The following is a 17,896-nucleotide window of genomic DNA, read 5'->3' as shown; positions in this document are numbered from 1 at the left end:
GTTCCGACCAACATTTGACTCTGTGGCAGAAAAAGAGTCTAATAAAGAGGGAGGAGAGTTGAGTGTGTGTTGTTTGGAGGACGGACTCGTCGTAAACAAGTTCCTGGTTTACCAGAGAAGAAGAAGACAGACGGTGTGAAACCACCAGAGCCTCAAACATGAAAGTCCATCAGATGTTGATCTGCATCTTCATCCTCTGTGAGTACACTCTGTTTATATATCTCATCATCTTCTGTGTTTATTGTGTCATTTTTCTTTAGTTTCTGTAGTTTGTCACTTAGTTTTGTTGAACAGTTGAACAGCGAACTCTGTTTTGTCACTTCTCCTATAGGCCAGTATTTCCGTCTGTCTCAGTTTGTTGGTTTATGTGGTTGAACATGATGTTCAGTCATGAGTTATGAATCACTTTAAAAATAAGTTCTACAAATAGTTATCTCATCAGAATCTAACAATAGATAAATGACTGTTCGTTGGTACTTGTTTTATTGTTGCTTTTTGTTGTATTTGTGTGACTGGTACAGAAGTGCGGTCATTTTTTTTCTCCAGCCTCATTTCATTATCAGAAAGAAACCACAGCGACAACTTAAAGAAATAGAGAAGTCGATGCTTCTTGTTCTTGTTAATGTGCAGTTTCCCAGGCTGTTCAGTTGTTCACAAACTGAAGTGGTTACGCAAAACGTGTAAAGCAGCATAGATTACACAAATTTGGATCAATTAAAATGATCAGTTTTCAGTAACAGGGATCAGATTGTATCAGTGAAAAACAGAAACAAAAGGAAAAGTCAGAGACGCAGCTGAGCAGGTTTTATGTTGACTTGAAGACAACAAGTTTTAAATGGCACATTTACAGTTTTTGTGATTGGTGTGAAAAGTAAAACATGAACTGCTCTCAGTCAAAAATAAAGATGATTTACAGTTAATCAAAGTGAATGAAATGGTAGTAAATGACATTTCATGATGCTCTGAATCTGCTGACAGAATAAAAATGGAACTTAAGTGTTTGAACTGAGCAGCTCCCAGTTCGACTCTGTGGATCTGTTAATTATCATCAAACTTAAGTATGTTACAGGAACATAGTAACTATTGACTGTTCATCTCCTCAACAGCTCTGCAGGATGGAAACACTGGACTCATCAATGCAGAAACTATTACAGTAACTGAAGGAGGAAACTTCACACATGCCTGCGTCTTCTTTGTCTCTGGAAGCAGGAAGATCTTCTGTAAGGAAGGATGTGAAGAAAAAGACATTCTTGTTGAAACAACTGGTGACAGAGCTCAGAGAGGCAGATACAGCATCGAATATAAACAAACAGGTGTAATATCTTCAGTTCTGTATGTGAGCATCACAAACCTGACCAAGTCTGACTCGGGGCGCTACACATGTAGAATCAACAGAGACTTGCTTCTAGATTCAAAGGAGGAGTTTGAGATCAGAGTTGAAGATGGTGAGTTTCTACTGAGAGTCTTTGGATCAACTGTTCACTGTCAGCTGCTGCTGATTCAAATAAACCAACATGTTTATTCTATTTTTTTTCTTTAAGTCAGAGCTGCACTTTTTCTGATTAAATCTCCTTTGTTCATCTGTAAAATACCCCATAAACTCAAACTGTCTCACTGCAGTTAAATATTGTCACTCCATAAACATTAATTTCCAGTATTTAGCTGGTTTGCAGAGAATAAATGATTAACATCAGATGTTTTATTGTGACTTTCATATTTCACAGCTCCAATCACAGAACCAAACCGCCCTCTCCCTCCTCGTCCACCATCAGTCCCGTCAACATCAGCACCGACAACAACACAGAGTTCAAACGTCGTTCCAAGAAGCTCCACACCTTCATCAGCCTCCACTGACACCAGCAGCCAGCCTAGAGAACGAACTGCAGGTCCAGGTACATTTACATGATTCAACAAGACTTTGTGTTTGTTAGTGTAAATACATGCACACTTTGCAAATACCTGAATGTGTAGTCTTCTCTGTGTGGAACATGATGGTTAATCATTTTTTGTTAGAAAGTGTTGATTTATGATATCATTTTACAGCTGATGTCACTATTGAAATATGATAAAATATTCTCTTAAACAAGGACTTTGAGATCAGAGTTGAAGATGATGAGTTTGAGAGTCTATGAATTAAATGTTAACTGACCGCTGCTCAAATAACCAAGTCTGTTTGGTCTAACAGTTTTATTTATAGCTGCACATTTTAATCATTGTTTACACTTATAAGTTTTCCTTCATTCATCTGTAAAATATCTGATGAGCTCAAACTGTCTCACTGCAGTTGACTTGAGTATTGTTGCACCAAACACAGTGATGACCTGCAACTAGCTGTGGAATAAAAATACACTCAGTGATTTTAGTGAAAAGACTTCATCAGGATTTGTTTTATGTGTTTGCATTGAATTATAATCTATAATCTATTTTTTTTTCGGTTTTCATGGCTCCATTAATGTTGATAGTAAAAGTCACCTGAAATGTTCTGATAAACTGTCTGAAAGAAAGATTGAGGATTTTTCATCTTTTTCTGCTTGTTTTTTTTGTTTTTGTATATTTAGTCAATGTTACTCTTGTGGGTCCAGACGGGGCAGGTGCAGTGTGACTTGGGTGGCGGTCGTGGGCGGGGGCCCCGGCGACCCAATCCCCGGATGGTGACTCTAGCCATGGGGACATGGAATGTCACCTCACTGGGGGGGGAAAGAGCCTGAGCTGGTGCGAGAGGTTGAGCGGTACCGACTAGAGATAGTCAGGCTCTCCTCTACGCACAGTCTGGGCTCTGGAACTGAACTCCTTGAGAGAGGCTGGACTCTCTTCTACTCTGGAGTTGCCCGCGGTGAGAGGCGGCGAGCTGGTGTGGGCTTGCTTATAGCTCCTCGGCTCAGCCGCCATGTGTTGGAGTTTACCCCAGTGAACGAGAGGGTCGTTTCCCTGTGCCTTCGGGTCGGGGATAGGTCTCTCACTGTTGTTTCGGCTTATGGGCCGAACAGCAGTGCAGAGTACCCGGCCTTCTTGGAGTCCCTGGGAGGGGTACTGGAGAGTGCACCAACCGGGGACTCCGTCGTTCTTCTGGGGGACTTCAACGCTCACGTGGGCAGCGACAGTGTTACCTGGAGGGGTGTGATTGGGAGGAACGGCCTCCCCGATCTGAACCAGAGTGGTGTTTTGTTATTGGACTTCTGTGCTAGTCACGGTTTGTCCATAACGAACACCATGTTCAAGCATAAGGGTGTCCATATGTGCACATGGCACCAGGACACCCTAGGCCGGAGGTCAATGATCGACTTTGTGGTCGTGTCATCTGGCCTCCGGCCGTATGTCTTGGACACTCGGGTGAAGAGAGGGGCTGAGCTGTCAACTGATCACCACCTGGTGGTGAGTCGGATCCATTGACAGGGGAGGAAGCTGGACAGACCTGGCAGACCCAAACGTATTGTGAGGGTCTGCTGGGAACGTCTGGCAGAACCCTCTGTCAAAGAGGTCTTTAACTCCCACCTCCGGGAGAGCTTGGACCTGATCCCGAGGGAGGCTGGGGACATTGAGTCCGAATGGACCATGTTCTCCACTTCTATTGTTGATGCGGCTGTCCGGAGCTGTGGCCGTAGGGTCTCCGGTGCCTGTCGTGGCGGCAATCCCCGAACCCGGTGGTGGACTCCGGAAGTAAGGGATGCTGTCAAGCTGAAGAAGGAGTCCTACCGGGCCTGGTTGGCCCGGGGGACTCCTGAAGCAGCTGACGGGTACCGGCGGGCCAGGCGAGTGGCAGCACGGGCAGTCGCGGAAGCAAAAACTCAGGTCTGGGAAAAGTTCGGAGAGGCCATGGAGGAGGACTATCGGTCAGCCTCGAGGAAATTCTGGCAAACCATCCGGCGCCTCAGGAGGGGGAAGCAGTTCTCCACCAACACTCTTTACGGTGGGGGTGGGGATCTGTTGACCTCGACTGGGGATATTGTCGGGCGGTGGAAGGAATACTTCGAGGATCTCCTCAATCCCACTGACATGTCTTCCATAGAGGAAGCAGGGGCTGAGGACTCAGAGGTTGACTCATTCATCACCCAAGCTGAAGTCACTGAGGTAGTTGGGAAGCTCCTCAGTGGCAAAGCACCGGGGGTGGATGAGATCCGCCCTGAGTACCTCAAGTCTCTGGATGTTGTAGGGCTGTCTTGGTTGACACGTCTCTGCAACATTGCATGGCAGTCGGGGACAGTGCCTCTGGACTGGCAGACCGGGGTGGTGGTCCCCCTATTTAAAAAGGGGGACCGGAGGGTGTGTTCCAACTATCGGGGGATCACACTCCTCAGCCTCCCTGGGAAAGTCTATTCCAGGGTACTGGAGAGGAGAATTCGGCCGATAGTCGAACCTCGGATCCAGGAGGAACAATGCGGTTTTCGTCCGGGCCGCGGAACACTGGACCAGCTCCATACCCTCCGCAGGGTGCTCGAGGGTTCATGGGAGTTTGCCCAACCAGTCCACATGTGTTTTGTGGACTTGGAGAAGGCATTCGACCATGTCCCTCATGGCATTCTGTGGGAGGTGCTCCGAGAGTACGGGGTCGGGGGCCCTCTGTTAAGGGCCGTACGGTCCCTGTACGAGCGGAGCAGGAGCTTGGTTCGCATTGCCGGCAGTAAGTCAGACCTGTTCCCGGTGCATGTTGGACTCTGGCAGGGCTGCCCTTTGTCACCGGTTCTGTTCATTATTTTCATGGACAGAATTTCTAGGCGCAGCCACGGGCCGGAGGGGATCTGGTTCGGGAGCCACAGGATTTCATCTCTGCTTTTTGCGGATGATGTGGTCTTGTTGGCTCCTTCGGGCCGGGACCTCCAGCATGTCCTGGGGCGGTTTGCAGCCGAGTGTGAAGCGGCTGGGATGAGAATCAGCACCTCCAAATCCGAGGCCATGGTTCTTGACCGGAAAAAGGTGGCTTGTCCCCTCCAGGTTGGGGGAGAGCTACTGCCTCAGGTGGAGGAGTTTAAGTATCTTGGGGTCTTGTTCACGAGTGAGGGAACGATGGAGCGTGAGATTGACAGGCGGATTGGTGCGGCGGCCGCAGTAATGCGGTCGTTATACCGGTCTGTCGTGGTGAAGAGAGAGCTGAGTCGAAAGGCGAAGCTCTCGATTTACCGGTCAATCTACGTTCCTACCCTCACCTATGGTCATGACCTTTGGGTCATGACCGAAAGAATAAGATCCCGGATACAAGCGGCTGAAATGAGTTTCCTCCGCAGGGTGGCAGGGCGCTCCCTTAGAGATAGGGTGAGGAGCTCTGTCATCCGGGAGGAGCTCGGAGTAGAGCCGTTGCTCCTCCACATCGAGAGGAGCCAGTTGAGGTGGCTCGGGCATCTGTTTTGGATGCCCCCGGGACGCCTTCCTCGGGAGGTGTTCCTGGCATGTCCCGCTGGGAGGAGACCCCGGGGAAGACCCAGGACACACTGGAGCGACTATGTCGCCCAGCTGGCCTGGGAACGCCTTGGGATCCTCCCAGAAGAGCTGGAGGAAGTGTCCGGGGTGAGGGAAGTCTGGGTGTCCCTTCTCAGACACCTGCCCCCGCGACCCGGTACCGGATAAAGCGGAAGAAGATGGATGGATGGATGGATGGATGGATGGATGGTTTCCACATGAATGGACCCTCAGGTCTCACATGGACCTGGAGGTCATTTTATAATGAACCAAAGTGATTAATATAATTGTACTGTGCTGCTCAAACAGCCACAGTTGTGCAGCTGTGTGTTCGTCTGACTCTGTTCGTCATCTTCATGGTATCATCAGCAGCTGTGCTGATATTCTGCAGGAGGAGGGCCAGTAAAGCTGAAGGTGAGGCCACAGAAACACAAAACATTTCTCACAAAACAAATTATCTTCCATGAATGAAATGAGCTGTATGTGTTTCTAACAGTGGATCTAATCTTCTCAACTGGATGTTTTTCAGATCCTCCTGTGGAAGCAGAGTATGTTAATGTCACTGAGGTGAGACTGAGGAAATTTGGGACATTGAGCATCATTAGTGTTTGTGAAACCAGCTGATATTAATACAAATCAAACCCCTCTTCTCCTCCTGCAGGCCAACCCAGTGCACGAGGAGCTCGGAGAGGACAGACGGAGCAGATCTCCTCCTGAAGAAATATCTGCAGGTCACAATTTAACCTGCAGCCAGTTTGCAGAAGACAGTGTGTAAAAACTGTGGTAGGTGGACTCGGAGCCACGAGTCCGTCAGATTCTTCTTGAGAATGTTTGAACCTATAAGCGTTTGTGGTTTTAGGAGGAAGTTATGAATGTTTAGTGAGACAGAGGAAGGAAAAGCTGATGCACATATTTTATTGACTTGCTTCTATGTGAAGTCACAGTTTTTTAACTGATTTGTTATCAGTCAGTCTTATTAATCTGTTTACTGAGCTTTAATCTATTTCTCTGTTTTAAATTCCTCTGATGTGATGTTGCCTTCTTTTTGATTGATTTATTCCACATTTTTATCTCCTTTTTTGTTTCTTTTCTTTTCTGTGTTGCAGCTTTTTTAAAATATACTTTTATTCCTGTTACATTTTCTGTTCTGCCTTCTTGTTTTTACTTCACTGTAAACAAGGCTTCCTTGTGTTTGGCTTGACGTTTGAGTTATTTGAGTTATTCTGTAATATTGTCTTCCCATGTTTCTTATTTATCAAATCACTCATTCTCCGTTTTTACAGGAGCTATATATGTAAAGTTCATTTATATGCAATCATTCTCAACTCAATATTAGATCAGATTTGCAGATAAAGCACTGTGCTGAAATGATTATGTGACAAAACAGGCCAGTTTTATTTTTTTGATTTTACAGTGTGACCTCTTTTACCAGCAAGGGAGACAAAGTAAATATATAGGTTTTAAAAGTATTTTAAAATATAAGTCTATTTACCCTGTGAAGTGTAAAGTAGAGACAAAAATATGTAGATGTTGAAAAGTTCATCTTCTTGTCAAAATAAAGAATAAAAAAATGTTTTCCAACAGCAGAAAACATTAAATCATCAGTCTGTGTTGTCATCCTGTTTTATTTTACTGGAGCACAGTAGAAGTAGTAGTAGTATTTTTTATTGGAAACAGGTTAAACTAGCAGATTTTCCACTTGTTTTAAAGGAGCAATCTGTAAGACATGACCACAATTTTAGTTTGAAACATCAGAAAATGACCTTACACCATTAACAGAAAAAACAACAGTGTTGATGTTACATCCATTACTTCTATGTGTTGTGTTGCAGAGATGTCTACTGAAGTTAGCATGCTGAACAGTCCCGTCTCCTAATAAACACCTTGTACTGGCAAGATGTGACGGCCACCACAGTTTCAGCTGGGACGTGAGGGGAAAAAGCAAGTTTGCCAAAACAAACTGGCTAAATGTCAAAACCAGAAATCTTTTCGTGTCTTCTGGTCCTCAGAGTTCCAGTCCTGGTCAGAGCTGCTGTTCATCACCTCTGTCTTCAAACTGACCTCTGTCAGTCACAGAGGCTGTGTTCAGTCCCAGTCTGGAGTCCAATCGTGTGAAGACTTCAGACTTCAGTCACTTAGCTCCACGGCTACCTGAGGAACTTGCTAACTGCAGCTAGTTGCTACAGTAAAGAGAAGCAAGTCCAGTATAGTGAGCAGGAGGAGGAGGTTCTGCTGCCCCCTGTAGTTCATGAGCTGCTTTTTAATTCTGGCCATCTCCTACAAACAACCTTTGAGAAAAAAAAGCACTCAATGATAAACAAATATAATGATGAAGACAGATTTTCTAGAAGTGTAGACATACTGAAGTCATTCTTTGTATTTATGTACAAACGTATGACATGTAGTGTCGCTTTAAGTTCCGACCAACATTTGACTCTGTGGCAGAAAAAGAGTCTAATAAAGAGGGAGGAGAGTTGAGTGTGTGTTGTTTGGAGGACGGACTCGTCATAAACAAGTTCCTGGTTTACCAGAGAAGAAGAAGACAGACGGTGTGAAACCACCAGAGCCTCAAACATGAAAGTCCATCAGATGTTGATCTGCATCTTCATCCTCTGTGAGTACACTCTGTTTATATATCTCATCATCTTCTGTGTTTATTGTGTCATTTTTCTTTAGTTTCTGTAGTTTGTCAGTTAGTTTTGTTGAACAGTTGAACAGCGAACTCTGTTTTGTCACTTCTCATATAGGCCAGTATTTCCGTCTGTCTCAGTTTGTTGGTTTATGTGGTTGAACATGATGTTCAGTCATGAGTCATGAATCAGTTTAAAAATAAGTTCTTTACAAATAGTTATCAGAATCTAACAATAGATAAATGACTGTTCGTTGGTACTTGTTTTATTGTTGCTTTTTGTTGTATTTGTGTGACTGGTACAGAAGTGCAGTCATTTTGTTCTTCCGCCTCACTTCATTATCAGAAAGAAACCACAGTGACAACTTAAAGAAATAGAGAAGTCGATGCGTCTCGCTCTTGTGAACTTGCAGTTTCCCAGGCTGTTCAATTGTTCACAAACTGAAGTGGTTACGCAAAACGTGTAAAGCAGCATAGATTACACAAATTTGGATCAATTAAAATGATCAGTTATTAGTAAACGGGATCAGATTGTATCAGTGAAAAACAGAAACAAAAGTAAAAGTCAGAGACGCAGCTGAGCAGGTTTTATGTTGACTTGAAGACAACAAGTTTTAAATGGCACATTTACAGTTTTTGTGATTGGTGTGAAAAGTAAAACATGAACTGCTCTCAGTCAAAAATAAAGATTATTTACAGTTAATCAAAGTGAATGAAATGGTAGTAAATGACATTTCATAATGCTCTGAATCTGCTGACAGAATAAAAATGGAACTTAAGTGTTTGAACTGAGCAGCTCCCAGTTCGACTCTGTGGATCTGTTAATTACCATCAAACTTAAGTATGTTACAGGAACATAGTAACTATTGACTGCTCATCTCCTCAACAGCTCTGCAGGATGGAAACACTGGACTCATCAATGCAGAAACTATTACAGTAACTGAAGGAGGAAACTTCACACATGCCTGCGTCTTCTTTGTCTCTGGAAGCAGGAAGATCTTCTGTAAGGAAGGATGTGAAGAAAAAGACATTCTTGTTGAAACAACTGGTGACAGAGCTCAGAGAGGCAGATACAGCATCGAATATAAACAAACAGGTGTAATATCTTCAGTTCTGTATGTGAGCATCACAAACCTGACCAAGTCTGACTCGGGGCGCTACACATGTAGAATCAACAGAGACTTGCTTCTAGATTCAAAGGAGGAGTTTGAGATCAGAGTTGAAGATGGTGAGTTTCTACTGAGAGTCTTTGGATCAACTGTTCACTGTCAGCTGCTGCTGATTCAAATAAACCAACATGTTTATTCTATTTTTTTTCTTTAAGTCAGAGCTGCACTTTTTCTGATTAAATCTCCTTTGTTCATCTGTAAAATACCCCATAAACTCAAACTGTCTCACTGCAGTTAAATATTGTCACTCCATAAACATTAATTTCCAGTATTTAGCTGGTTTGCAGAGAATAAATGATTAACATCAGATGTTTTATTGTGACTTTCATATTTCACAGCTCCAATCACAGAACCAAACCGCCCTCTCCCTCCTCGTCCACCATCAGTCCCGTCAACATCAGCACCGACAACAACACAGAGTTCAAACGTCGTTCCAAGAAGCTCCACACCTTCATCAGCCTCCACTGACACCAGCAGCCAGTCTGGAGAGCGACACAAAACTGCAGGTCCAGGTACATTTACATGATTCAACAAGACTTTGTGTTTGTTAGTGTAAATACATGCACACTTTGCAAATACCTGAATGTGTAGTCTTCTCTGTGTGGAACATGATGGTTAATCATTTTTTGTTAGAAAGTGTTGATTTATGATATCATTTCACAGCTGATGTCACTATTGAAATATGATAAAATATTCTCTTAAACAAGGACTTTGAGATCAGAGTTGAAGATGATGAGTTTGAGAGTCTATGAATTAAATGTTAACTGACCGCTGCTCAAATAACCAAGTCTGTTTAGTCTAACAGTTTTATTTATAGCTGCACATTTTAATCATTGTTTACACTTATAAGTTTTCCTTCATTCATCTGTAAAATATCTGATGAGCTCAAACTGTCTCACTGCAGTTGACTTGAGTATTGTTGCACCAAACACAGTGATGACCTGCAACTAGCTGTGGAATAAAAATACACTCAGTGATTTTAGTGAAAAGACTTCATCAGGATTTGTTTTATGTGTTTGCATTGGATTATAATCTATATACATATATATATATTTTTTCAGTTTTCATGGCTCCATTAATGTTGATAGTAAAAGTCACCTGAAATGTTCTGATAAACTGTCTGAAAGAAAGATTGAGGATTTTTCATCTTTTTCTGCTTGTTTTTTTTGTTTTTGTATATTTAGTCAATGTTACTCTTGGTTTCCACATGAATGGACCCTCAGGTCTCACATGGACCTGGAGGTCATTTTATAATGAATCAAAGTGATTAATATAATTGTACTGTGCTGCTCAAACAGCCACAGTTGTGCAGCTGTGTGTTCGTCTGACTCTGTTCGTCATCTTCATGGTATCATCAGCAGCTGTGCTGATATTCTGCAGGAGGAGGGCCAGTAAAGCTGAAGGTGAGGCCACAGAAACACAAAACATTTCTCACAAAACAAATTATCTTCCATGAATGAAATGAGCTGTATGTGTTTCTAACAGTGGATCTAATCTTCTCAACTGGATGTTTTTCAGATCCTCCTGTGGAAGCAGAGTATGTTAATGTCACTGAGGTGAGACTGAGGAAATCTGGGACATTGAGCATCATTAGTGTTTGTGAAACCAGCTGATATTAATACAAATCAAACCCCTCTTCTCCTCCTGCAGGCCAACCCAGTGCACGAGGAGCTCGGAGAGGACAGACGGAGCAGATCTCCTCCTGAAGAAATATCTGCAGGTCACAATTTAACCTGCAGCCAGTTTGCAGAAGACAGTGATTCTTCTTGAGAATGTTTGAACTTATAAGCGTTTGTGGTTTTAGGAGGAAGTTATGAATGTTTAGTGAGAAAGAGGAAGGAAAAGCTGATGCACATATTTTATTGACTTGCTTCTATGTGAAGTCACAGTTTTTTAACTGATTTGTTATCAGTCAGTCTTATTAATCTGTTTACTGAGCTTTAATCTATTTCTCTGTTTTAAATTCCTCTGATGTGATGTTGCCTTCTTTTTGATTGATTTATTCCACATTTTTATCTCCTTTTTTGTTTCTTTTCTTTTCTGTGTTGCAGCTTTTTTTAAATATACTTTTATTCCTGTTACATTTTCTGTTCTGCCTTCTTGTTTTTACTTCACTGTAAACAAGGTTTCCTTGTGTTTGGCTTGACGTTTGAGTGATTTGAGTTATTCTGTAATATTGTCTTCCCATGTTTCTTATTTATCAAATCACTCATTCTCCGTTTTTACAGGAGCTATATATGTAAAGTTCATTTATATGCAATCATTCTCAACTCAATATTAGATCAGATTTGCAGATAAAGCACTGTGCTGAAATGATTATGTGACAAAACAGGCCAGTTTTATTTTGTTTTTATTGAATGATTTTACAGTGTGACCTCTTTTACCAGCAAGGGAGACAAAGTAAATATATAGGTTTTAAAAGTATTTTAAAATATAAGTCTATTTACCCTGTGAAGTGTAAAGTAGAGACAAAAATATGTAGATGTTGAAAAGTTCATCTTCTTGTCAAAATAAAGAATAAAAAAAAGGTTTTCCAACAGAAGAAAACATTAAATCATCAGTCTGTGTTGTCATCCTGTTTTATTTTACTGGAGCACAGTAGAAGTAGTAGTAGTATTTTTTATTGGAAACAGGTTAAACTAGCAGATTTTCCACTTGTTTTAAAGGAGCAATCTGTAAGACATGACCACAATTTTAGTTTGAAACATCAGAAAATGACCTTACACCATTAACAGAAAAAACAACAGTGTTGATGTTACATCCATTACTTCTATGTGTTGTGTTGCAGAGATGTCTACTGAAGTTAGCATGCTGAACAGTCCCGTCTCCTAATAAACACCTTGTACTGGCAAGATGTGACGGCCACCACAGTTTCAGCTGGGACGTGAGGGGAAAAAGCAAGTTTGCCAAAACAAACTGGCTAAATGTCAAAACCAGAAATCTTTTCGTGTCTTCTGGTCAGAGTTCCAGTCCTGGTCAGAGCTGCTGTTCATCACCTCTGTCTTCAAACTGACCTCTGTCAGTCACAGAGGCTGTGTTCAGTCCCAGTCTGGAGTCCAATCGTGTGAAGACTTCAGACTTCAGTCACTTAGCTCCACGGCTACCTGAGGAACTTGCTAACTGCAGCTAGTTGCTACAGTAAAGAGAAGCAAGTCCAGTATAGTGAGCAGGAGGAGGAGGTTCTGCTGCCCCCTGTAGTTCATGAGCTGCTTTTTAATTCTGGCCATCTCCTACAAACAACCTTTGAGAAAAAAAACACTCAATAATAAACAAATATAATGATGAAGACAGATTTTCTAGAAGTGTAGACATACTGAAGTCATTCTTTGCATTTATGTACAAACGTATGACATGTAGTGTCGCTTTAAGTTCCGACCAACATTTGACTCTGTGGCAGAAAAAGAGTCTAATAAAGAGGGAGGAGAGTTGAGTGTGTGTTGTTTGGAGGACGGACTCGTCGTAAACAAGTTCCTGGTTTACCAGAGAAGAAGAAGACAGACGGTGTGAAACCACCAGAGCCTCAAACATGAAAGTCCATCAGATGTTGATCTGCATCTTCATCCTCTGTGAGTACACTCTGTTTATATATCTCATCATCTTCTGTGTTTATTGTGTCATTTTTCTTTAGTTTCTGTAGTTTGTCAGTTTTGTTGAACAGTTGAACAGCGAACTCTGTTTTGTCACTTCTCATATAGGCCAGTATTTCCGTCTGTCTCAGTTTGTTGGTTTATGTGGTTGAACATGATGTTCAGTCATGAGTTATGAATCAGTTTAAAAATAAGTTCTTTACAAATAGTTATCTCATCAGAATCTAACAATAGATAAATGACTGTTCGTTGGTACTTGTTTTATTGTTGCTTTTTGTTGTATATGTGTGACTGGTACAGAAGTGCAGTCATTTTGTTCTTCCGCCTCATTTCATTATCAGAAAGAAACCACAGTGACAACTTAAAGAAATAGAGAAGTTGATGCGTCTCGCTCTTGTGAACTTGCAGTTTCCCAGGCTTGTTCGATTGTTCACAAACTGAAGTGGTTACGCAAAACGTGTAAAGCAGCATAGATTACACAAATTTGGATCAATTAAAATGATCAGTTTTCAGTAACAGGGATCAGATTGTATCAGTGAAAAACAGCAACAAAAGTAAAAGTCAGAGACGCAGCTGAGCAGGTTTTATGTTGACTTGAAGACAACAACAAGTCTTAAATGGCACATTTACAGTTTTTGTGATTGGTGTGAAAAGTAAAACATGAACTGCTCTCAGTCAAAAATAAAGATGATTTACAGTTAATCAAAGTGAATGAAATGGTAGTAAATGACATTTCATGATGCTCTGAATCTGCTGACAGAATAAAAATGTAACTTAAGTGTTTGAACTGAGCAGCTCCCAGTTCGACTCTGTGGATCTGTTAATTATCATCAAACTTAAGTATGTTACAGGAACATAGTAACTATTGACTGTTCATCTCCTCAACAGCTCTGCAGGATGGAAACACTGGACTCATCAATGCACAAACTATTACAGTAACTGAAGGAGGAAACATCACACATGTCTGCTCCTTCTCCTTTTCTGGAAGCAGGAAGATCTTCTGTAAGGAAGGATGTGAAGAAAAAGACATTCTTGTTGAAACAACTGGTGACAGAGCTCAGAGAGGCAGATACAGCATCGAATGGAAAGAAGCAGATCATCTATTAGCTTATTCAGTTCTGTATGTGAGCATCACAAACCTGACCAAGTCTGACTCGGGGCGCTACACATGTAGAGTGGACAGAGGTATTCTCTCAAACAAGGAGTTTGAGATCAGAGTTGAAGATGGTGAGTTTCTACTGAGAGTCTTTGGATCAACTGTTCACTGTCAGCTGCTGCTGATTCAAATAAACCAACATGTTTATTCTATTTTTTCTTTATTTAGAGCTGCACATTTTCTGATTAAATCTCCTTCATCATCATCTCAAACTCTCACTGCAGTTAAATATTGTTGCTCCAGAAACATTCATCTCCAGTATTTAGCTGTATGATTATAAACACACAGGCTGGTTTGCAGAGAATAAATGATTAACATCAGATTGTTTTATTGTGACTTTCATATTTCACAGCTCTGATCACAGAACCAAACCGCCCTCTCCCTCCTCGTCCACCATCAGTCCCGTCAACATCAGCACCGACAACAACACAGAGTTCAAACTTCGTTCCAGGAAGTACAGTTGTCTTTTTCTTCAGCCTGCCTGCTGACACTGATCGAGTCCTATAACACAAGAAACCTCATTTTATTATCCGAAAGAAACTAAAGCGACAACTTAGAGAAATAGAGAAGTTGATGCTTCTTGCTCTTGTTAACATGCAGTTTCCCAGGCTTGTTCGATTGTTCATGAATTTAAGTGGTTACGTAAAACATATATAAAGCTGCATTGATTACACAAATCTGGATCAATTAAAATGATCAGTTATTAGTAACAGGGATCAGATTGTATCAATAACAAACAGCAACAAAAGTAAAAGTCAGACGCAGCTGAGCAGGTTTTATGTTGACTTGAAGACAACAACAAGTCTTAAATGGCACATTTACAGTTTTTGTGATTGGTGTGAAAAGTAAAACATGAACTGCTCTCAGTAACAACTTCTGTGTCTCTGATACTGATTATTTAATAAAAACCAATCAGCTGACCTGAAAACAAAGTCAGACTGAGTGACTGAAGATTCAGTCTGATTATCAGACAGTCTGGTCCAATCTGAATGAATGATTCTTCATGCTGAAGCTAAAGTCTAAAGTTTAGATGTGTTTAGTTGATAAAACTGTCTCACCGCAGTTGAATATGATATGATTTTAAGCACACAGGCATTAATTTCCAGTATTTAGCTGGTTTGCAGAGAATTAGTGAATAACATCAGATTGTTTTATTGTGACTTTCATATTTCACAGCTCTGATCACAGAACCTAACCGCCCTCTCCCTCCTCGTCCACCATCAGTTCTATCAACATCAGCACCGACAACAACACAGAGTTCAAACGTCGTTCCAAGAAGCTCCACACCTTCATCAGCCTCCACTGACACCAGCAGCCAGTCTGGAGAACGAACTGCAGGTCCAGTTACATTTACATGATTCAACAAGACTTTGTGTTTGTTAGTGTAAATACATGCACACTCTGCAAATACCTGAATGTGTAGTCTTCTCTGTGTGGAACATGATGGTTAACCTTTTTTTGTTAGAAAGTGTTGATTTATGATATCATTTTACAGCTGATGTCACTATTGAAATGATGATGCTGCATGAATGGACCTCTCAGACCCAGCGTGTACCTGGAAGTCCAGTCATGCAAAACAACATGTAGAATAATGTTGAGATCAAACATCCACAGGTGTGCAGCTGTATGTGTGTCTGGCTCTGCTCTTCATGGTCGTCATGTTATCAGTCGCTGTGGTGATTTTCTGCAGGGGGAGGGCCAGCAAACCCAAAGGTGAGGCTACAGACCACACACACACATACACACACACACACACACACACACACACACACACACACAGAGGCAACTAATCATATATGATTAAACGTTTGTCACACTAACCAAACCAGCTTTCACATGTGAGACAAATATTCTTGGAAATAATGATAAATACATTTTAATCTATAAAACCTTCGACAGGACACCCAAACTACAAACAATATCAATTATGGCTGTGAGAAACAATATCACAGCAACAGATGTAACCTCTCCCAGCTCTAGCTACTCCTTCACTCACCGATTCCCCTAATAGATGCAAATATTGACCTGCACACAAGAAATTGCTGCATCTCAAGTATAATAATAATTGGAATCCTGAGCAGGTTGATTGAGATAACAGGATGCCTCAAAGAAATTAAAGGTGGTGACACGTCTGAGTGAACTCCTGCAGCTGGTTACCAGAACATTTTGGTGAATCTGTGCTGGATGTGTTTTAATATTCTGAGCTGGATGTGTTTCAGGAAAACCTGTGGAAACTGAGTATGCTGACGTGACTGAGGTGAGTTTGAGTAAATCAGTAACAATCAGTGTTTGTGACTGATAATAATACAAACCCCTTGTTCACCTCCCGCAGGCCAGCCAAGCGTATGAGGAGATCAGAGAGGACAGAGAGAGAAGATCCTCTCCTGTAGAAATATCTACAGTTTACACTTGTGCCAAATATGTCAAGCCAAATGCAGAAGATACCAAAGATAATAGCAGTTTGGTCAATGGAGCCACTTGTGAGAATAAAGTAAGTGAAAACCATAGTGACACTTTAAGTTTTACACATTTAAACCACATTCTTTAAGACGAAGTGACGATGGTAGTTTTATTTTTACACGTTTCACAAAAGTTGTTTCTGTCCCAGGTCAATATACAGCAGTTGTAACACGAAATATTTAATTATTCAGTTACCCTCTTTTTGTTTTGATCCAGGCTCTGTGACAGATGAGAATGTTATTTGAGAGAAGTCACTTTGTCAGAGAAGAGTAAATAACCTTTGACCTTTGACCTCTGCTTGTTTACTTCCAGACTGAAGCCGACTCGAATAAACTGACCTACTCCGAGGTGGACTTCTCCAACCGCACAGCTGCCTCGCTCAGCAGCGCCCCCTGTGGTGATGCAGATAATGTCGTCTACTCCGTGCCCAGAGGAGCGCGGTCAGACGGCAGCCACGGCGGAGACGCATCACCTCCTCTTTACTCGACCGTTACTGTGCCTCATGTGTAGCTTCAGCGCCACATTTTACTCTCTCAGGGCTCAACAGGTTCCTTTAAGTTAGTGCTGCTTTTACTGTTTCCACTTAGTTAAGCTTATTTTAGAGGTGCAATATGCAAGAATTTTACTTGAAAACATTCAAAAATAATTTTGATGTCAGCTAACAGCAGCTACAGTTAGCAGTTACCCTGGTGACATGCTGCACTTTGTTAATTTTGTGTATGGATTAGATGGTAGACCTTTAATATTCTGGTAAAAGATATAAAAGTAGGATGACAGTAAGTCATCTGGGATGTGAGTGAACAGCCTCCTTCTGTTTGTGGGACGGCAGAAGGGCTGAACAGCCAGAACAGGATCTGGGACCGGCACCTGGACCACTTTGTCATCATCAAAATCTGTAAATAATTCTGGTATATCTTTAAATGTTATATATTTTTTATTTATCTACTTTTATTTTTTTAAATTTGCAGTTACTTTTCCCTTATGATTAAAGTTTCTTCCCAAAATCTACACAATGCACCTTTAATTCAACCTTCAATTATTGACTGGACATGTAGTCAGGGATGCAATTGTTAAATTATTTGTGACAGGTTCTTATGACTCTTGAAATTAATATACAGTGGTGAATGACAGAAAAATTAAAAATATTATTTTTGTTTGTTATTAAAATCTGTTTGGGGGGACAGTTTCATGGGGACAAGATCATTTTTATTTTTATTTTATTTTTCCTTCACCATACTGAAAGGCTTATCTACTTTATCACTGTAACGGTTAAACAAGTCTAGTGCAGAATATAAGAACAAGTATTTAAACCAAATGATAAAAATGTATTATTTGATCAGTTTGAAAGTTTTACTACATTTTCTTCCCGAAATCCACCTTGAAATCCTACCCCCTGTTGTACGGAAGAGGATTAGGGCCACTGAAAAAAAAAAAAAAAAATTAATAAAAAAGATTTTTTTGGGGGGGTGTAAGAATTCTGACTTTTTTCTCAGAATTCTGACTT

The 17,896-nt window shown here is 41.3% G+C and overlaps 1 protein-coding gene across 5 annotated transcripts; it reads left to right on the top strand.

Annotated features, from left to right (window-relative positions):
• Nucleotides 1–7,807: 7,807 nt before the first annotated feature.
• LOC119022395 (hepatitis A virus cellular receptor 1 homolog) lies at nt 7,808–17,494 on the top strand. Of its 5 annotated transcripts, XM_037103193.1 has the most exons (9): nt 7,811–8,005; nt 8,910–9,183; nt 13,945–14,003; nt 14,285–14,386; nt 15,109–15,270; nt 15,547–15,645; nt 16,152–16,189; nt 16,265–16,423; nt 16,705–17,494. In XM_037103193.1, exons 1-9 carry the CDS (start codon nt 7,966–7,968, stop codon nt 16,900–16,902), a joined length of 1,131 nt encoding a protein of 376 aa, XP_036959088.1. In that variant the 5' UTR covers nt 7,811–7,965; the 3' UTR covers nt 16,903–17,494. The 5 variants fall into 5 exon arrangements, with proteins under 5 accessions (XP_036959092.1, XP_036959088.1, XP_036959087.1 ...); XM_037103192.1 differs by lacking the exons at nt 7,811–8,005; nt 8,910–9,183 and adding an exon at nt 12,127–12,755 and having other exon boundaries at nt 13,665–14,003; nt 16,705–17,488; XM_037103194.1 differs by lacking the exons at nt 7,811–8,005; nt 8,910–9,183 and adding an exon at nt 12,128–12,755 and having other exon boundaries at nt 13,665–14,003; nt 15,157–15,270; nt 16,705–17,488.
• Nucleotides 17,495–17,896: the final 402 nt, after the last annotated feature.

The sequence above is a fragment of the Acanthopagrus latus genome, chromosome 7, assembly GCF_904848185.1.
Source record: "Acanthopagrus latus isolate v.2019 chromosome 7, fAcaLat1.1, whole genome shotgun sequence".
Taxonomy (NCBI): Eukaryota; Metazoa; Chordata; class Actinopteri; order Spariformes; family Sparidae; genus Acanthopagrus; species Acanthopagrus latus.
Note: the sequence above shows the minus strand (reverse complement) of the source record. Positions and strands in the feature narration are given on the sequence as shown.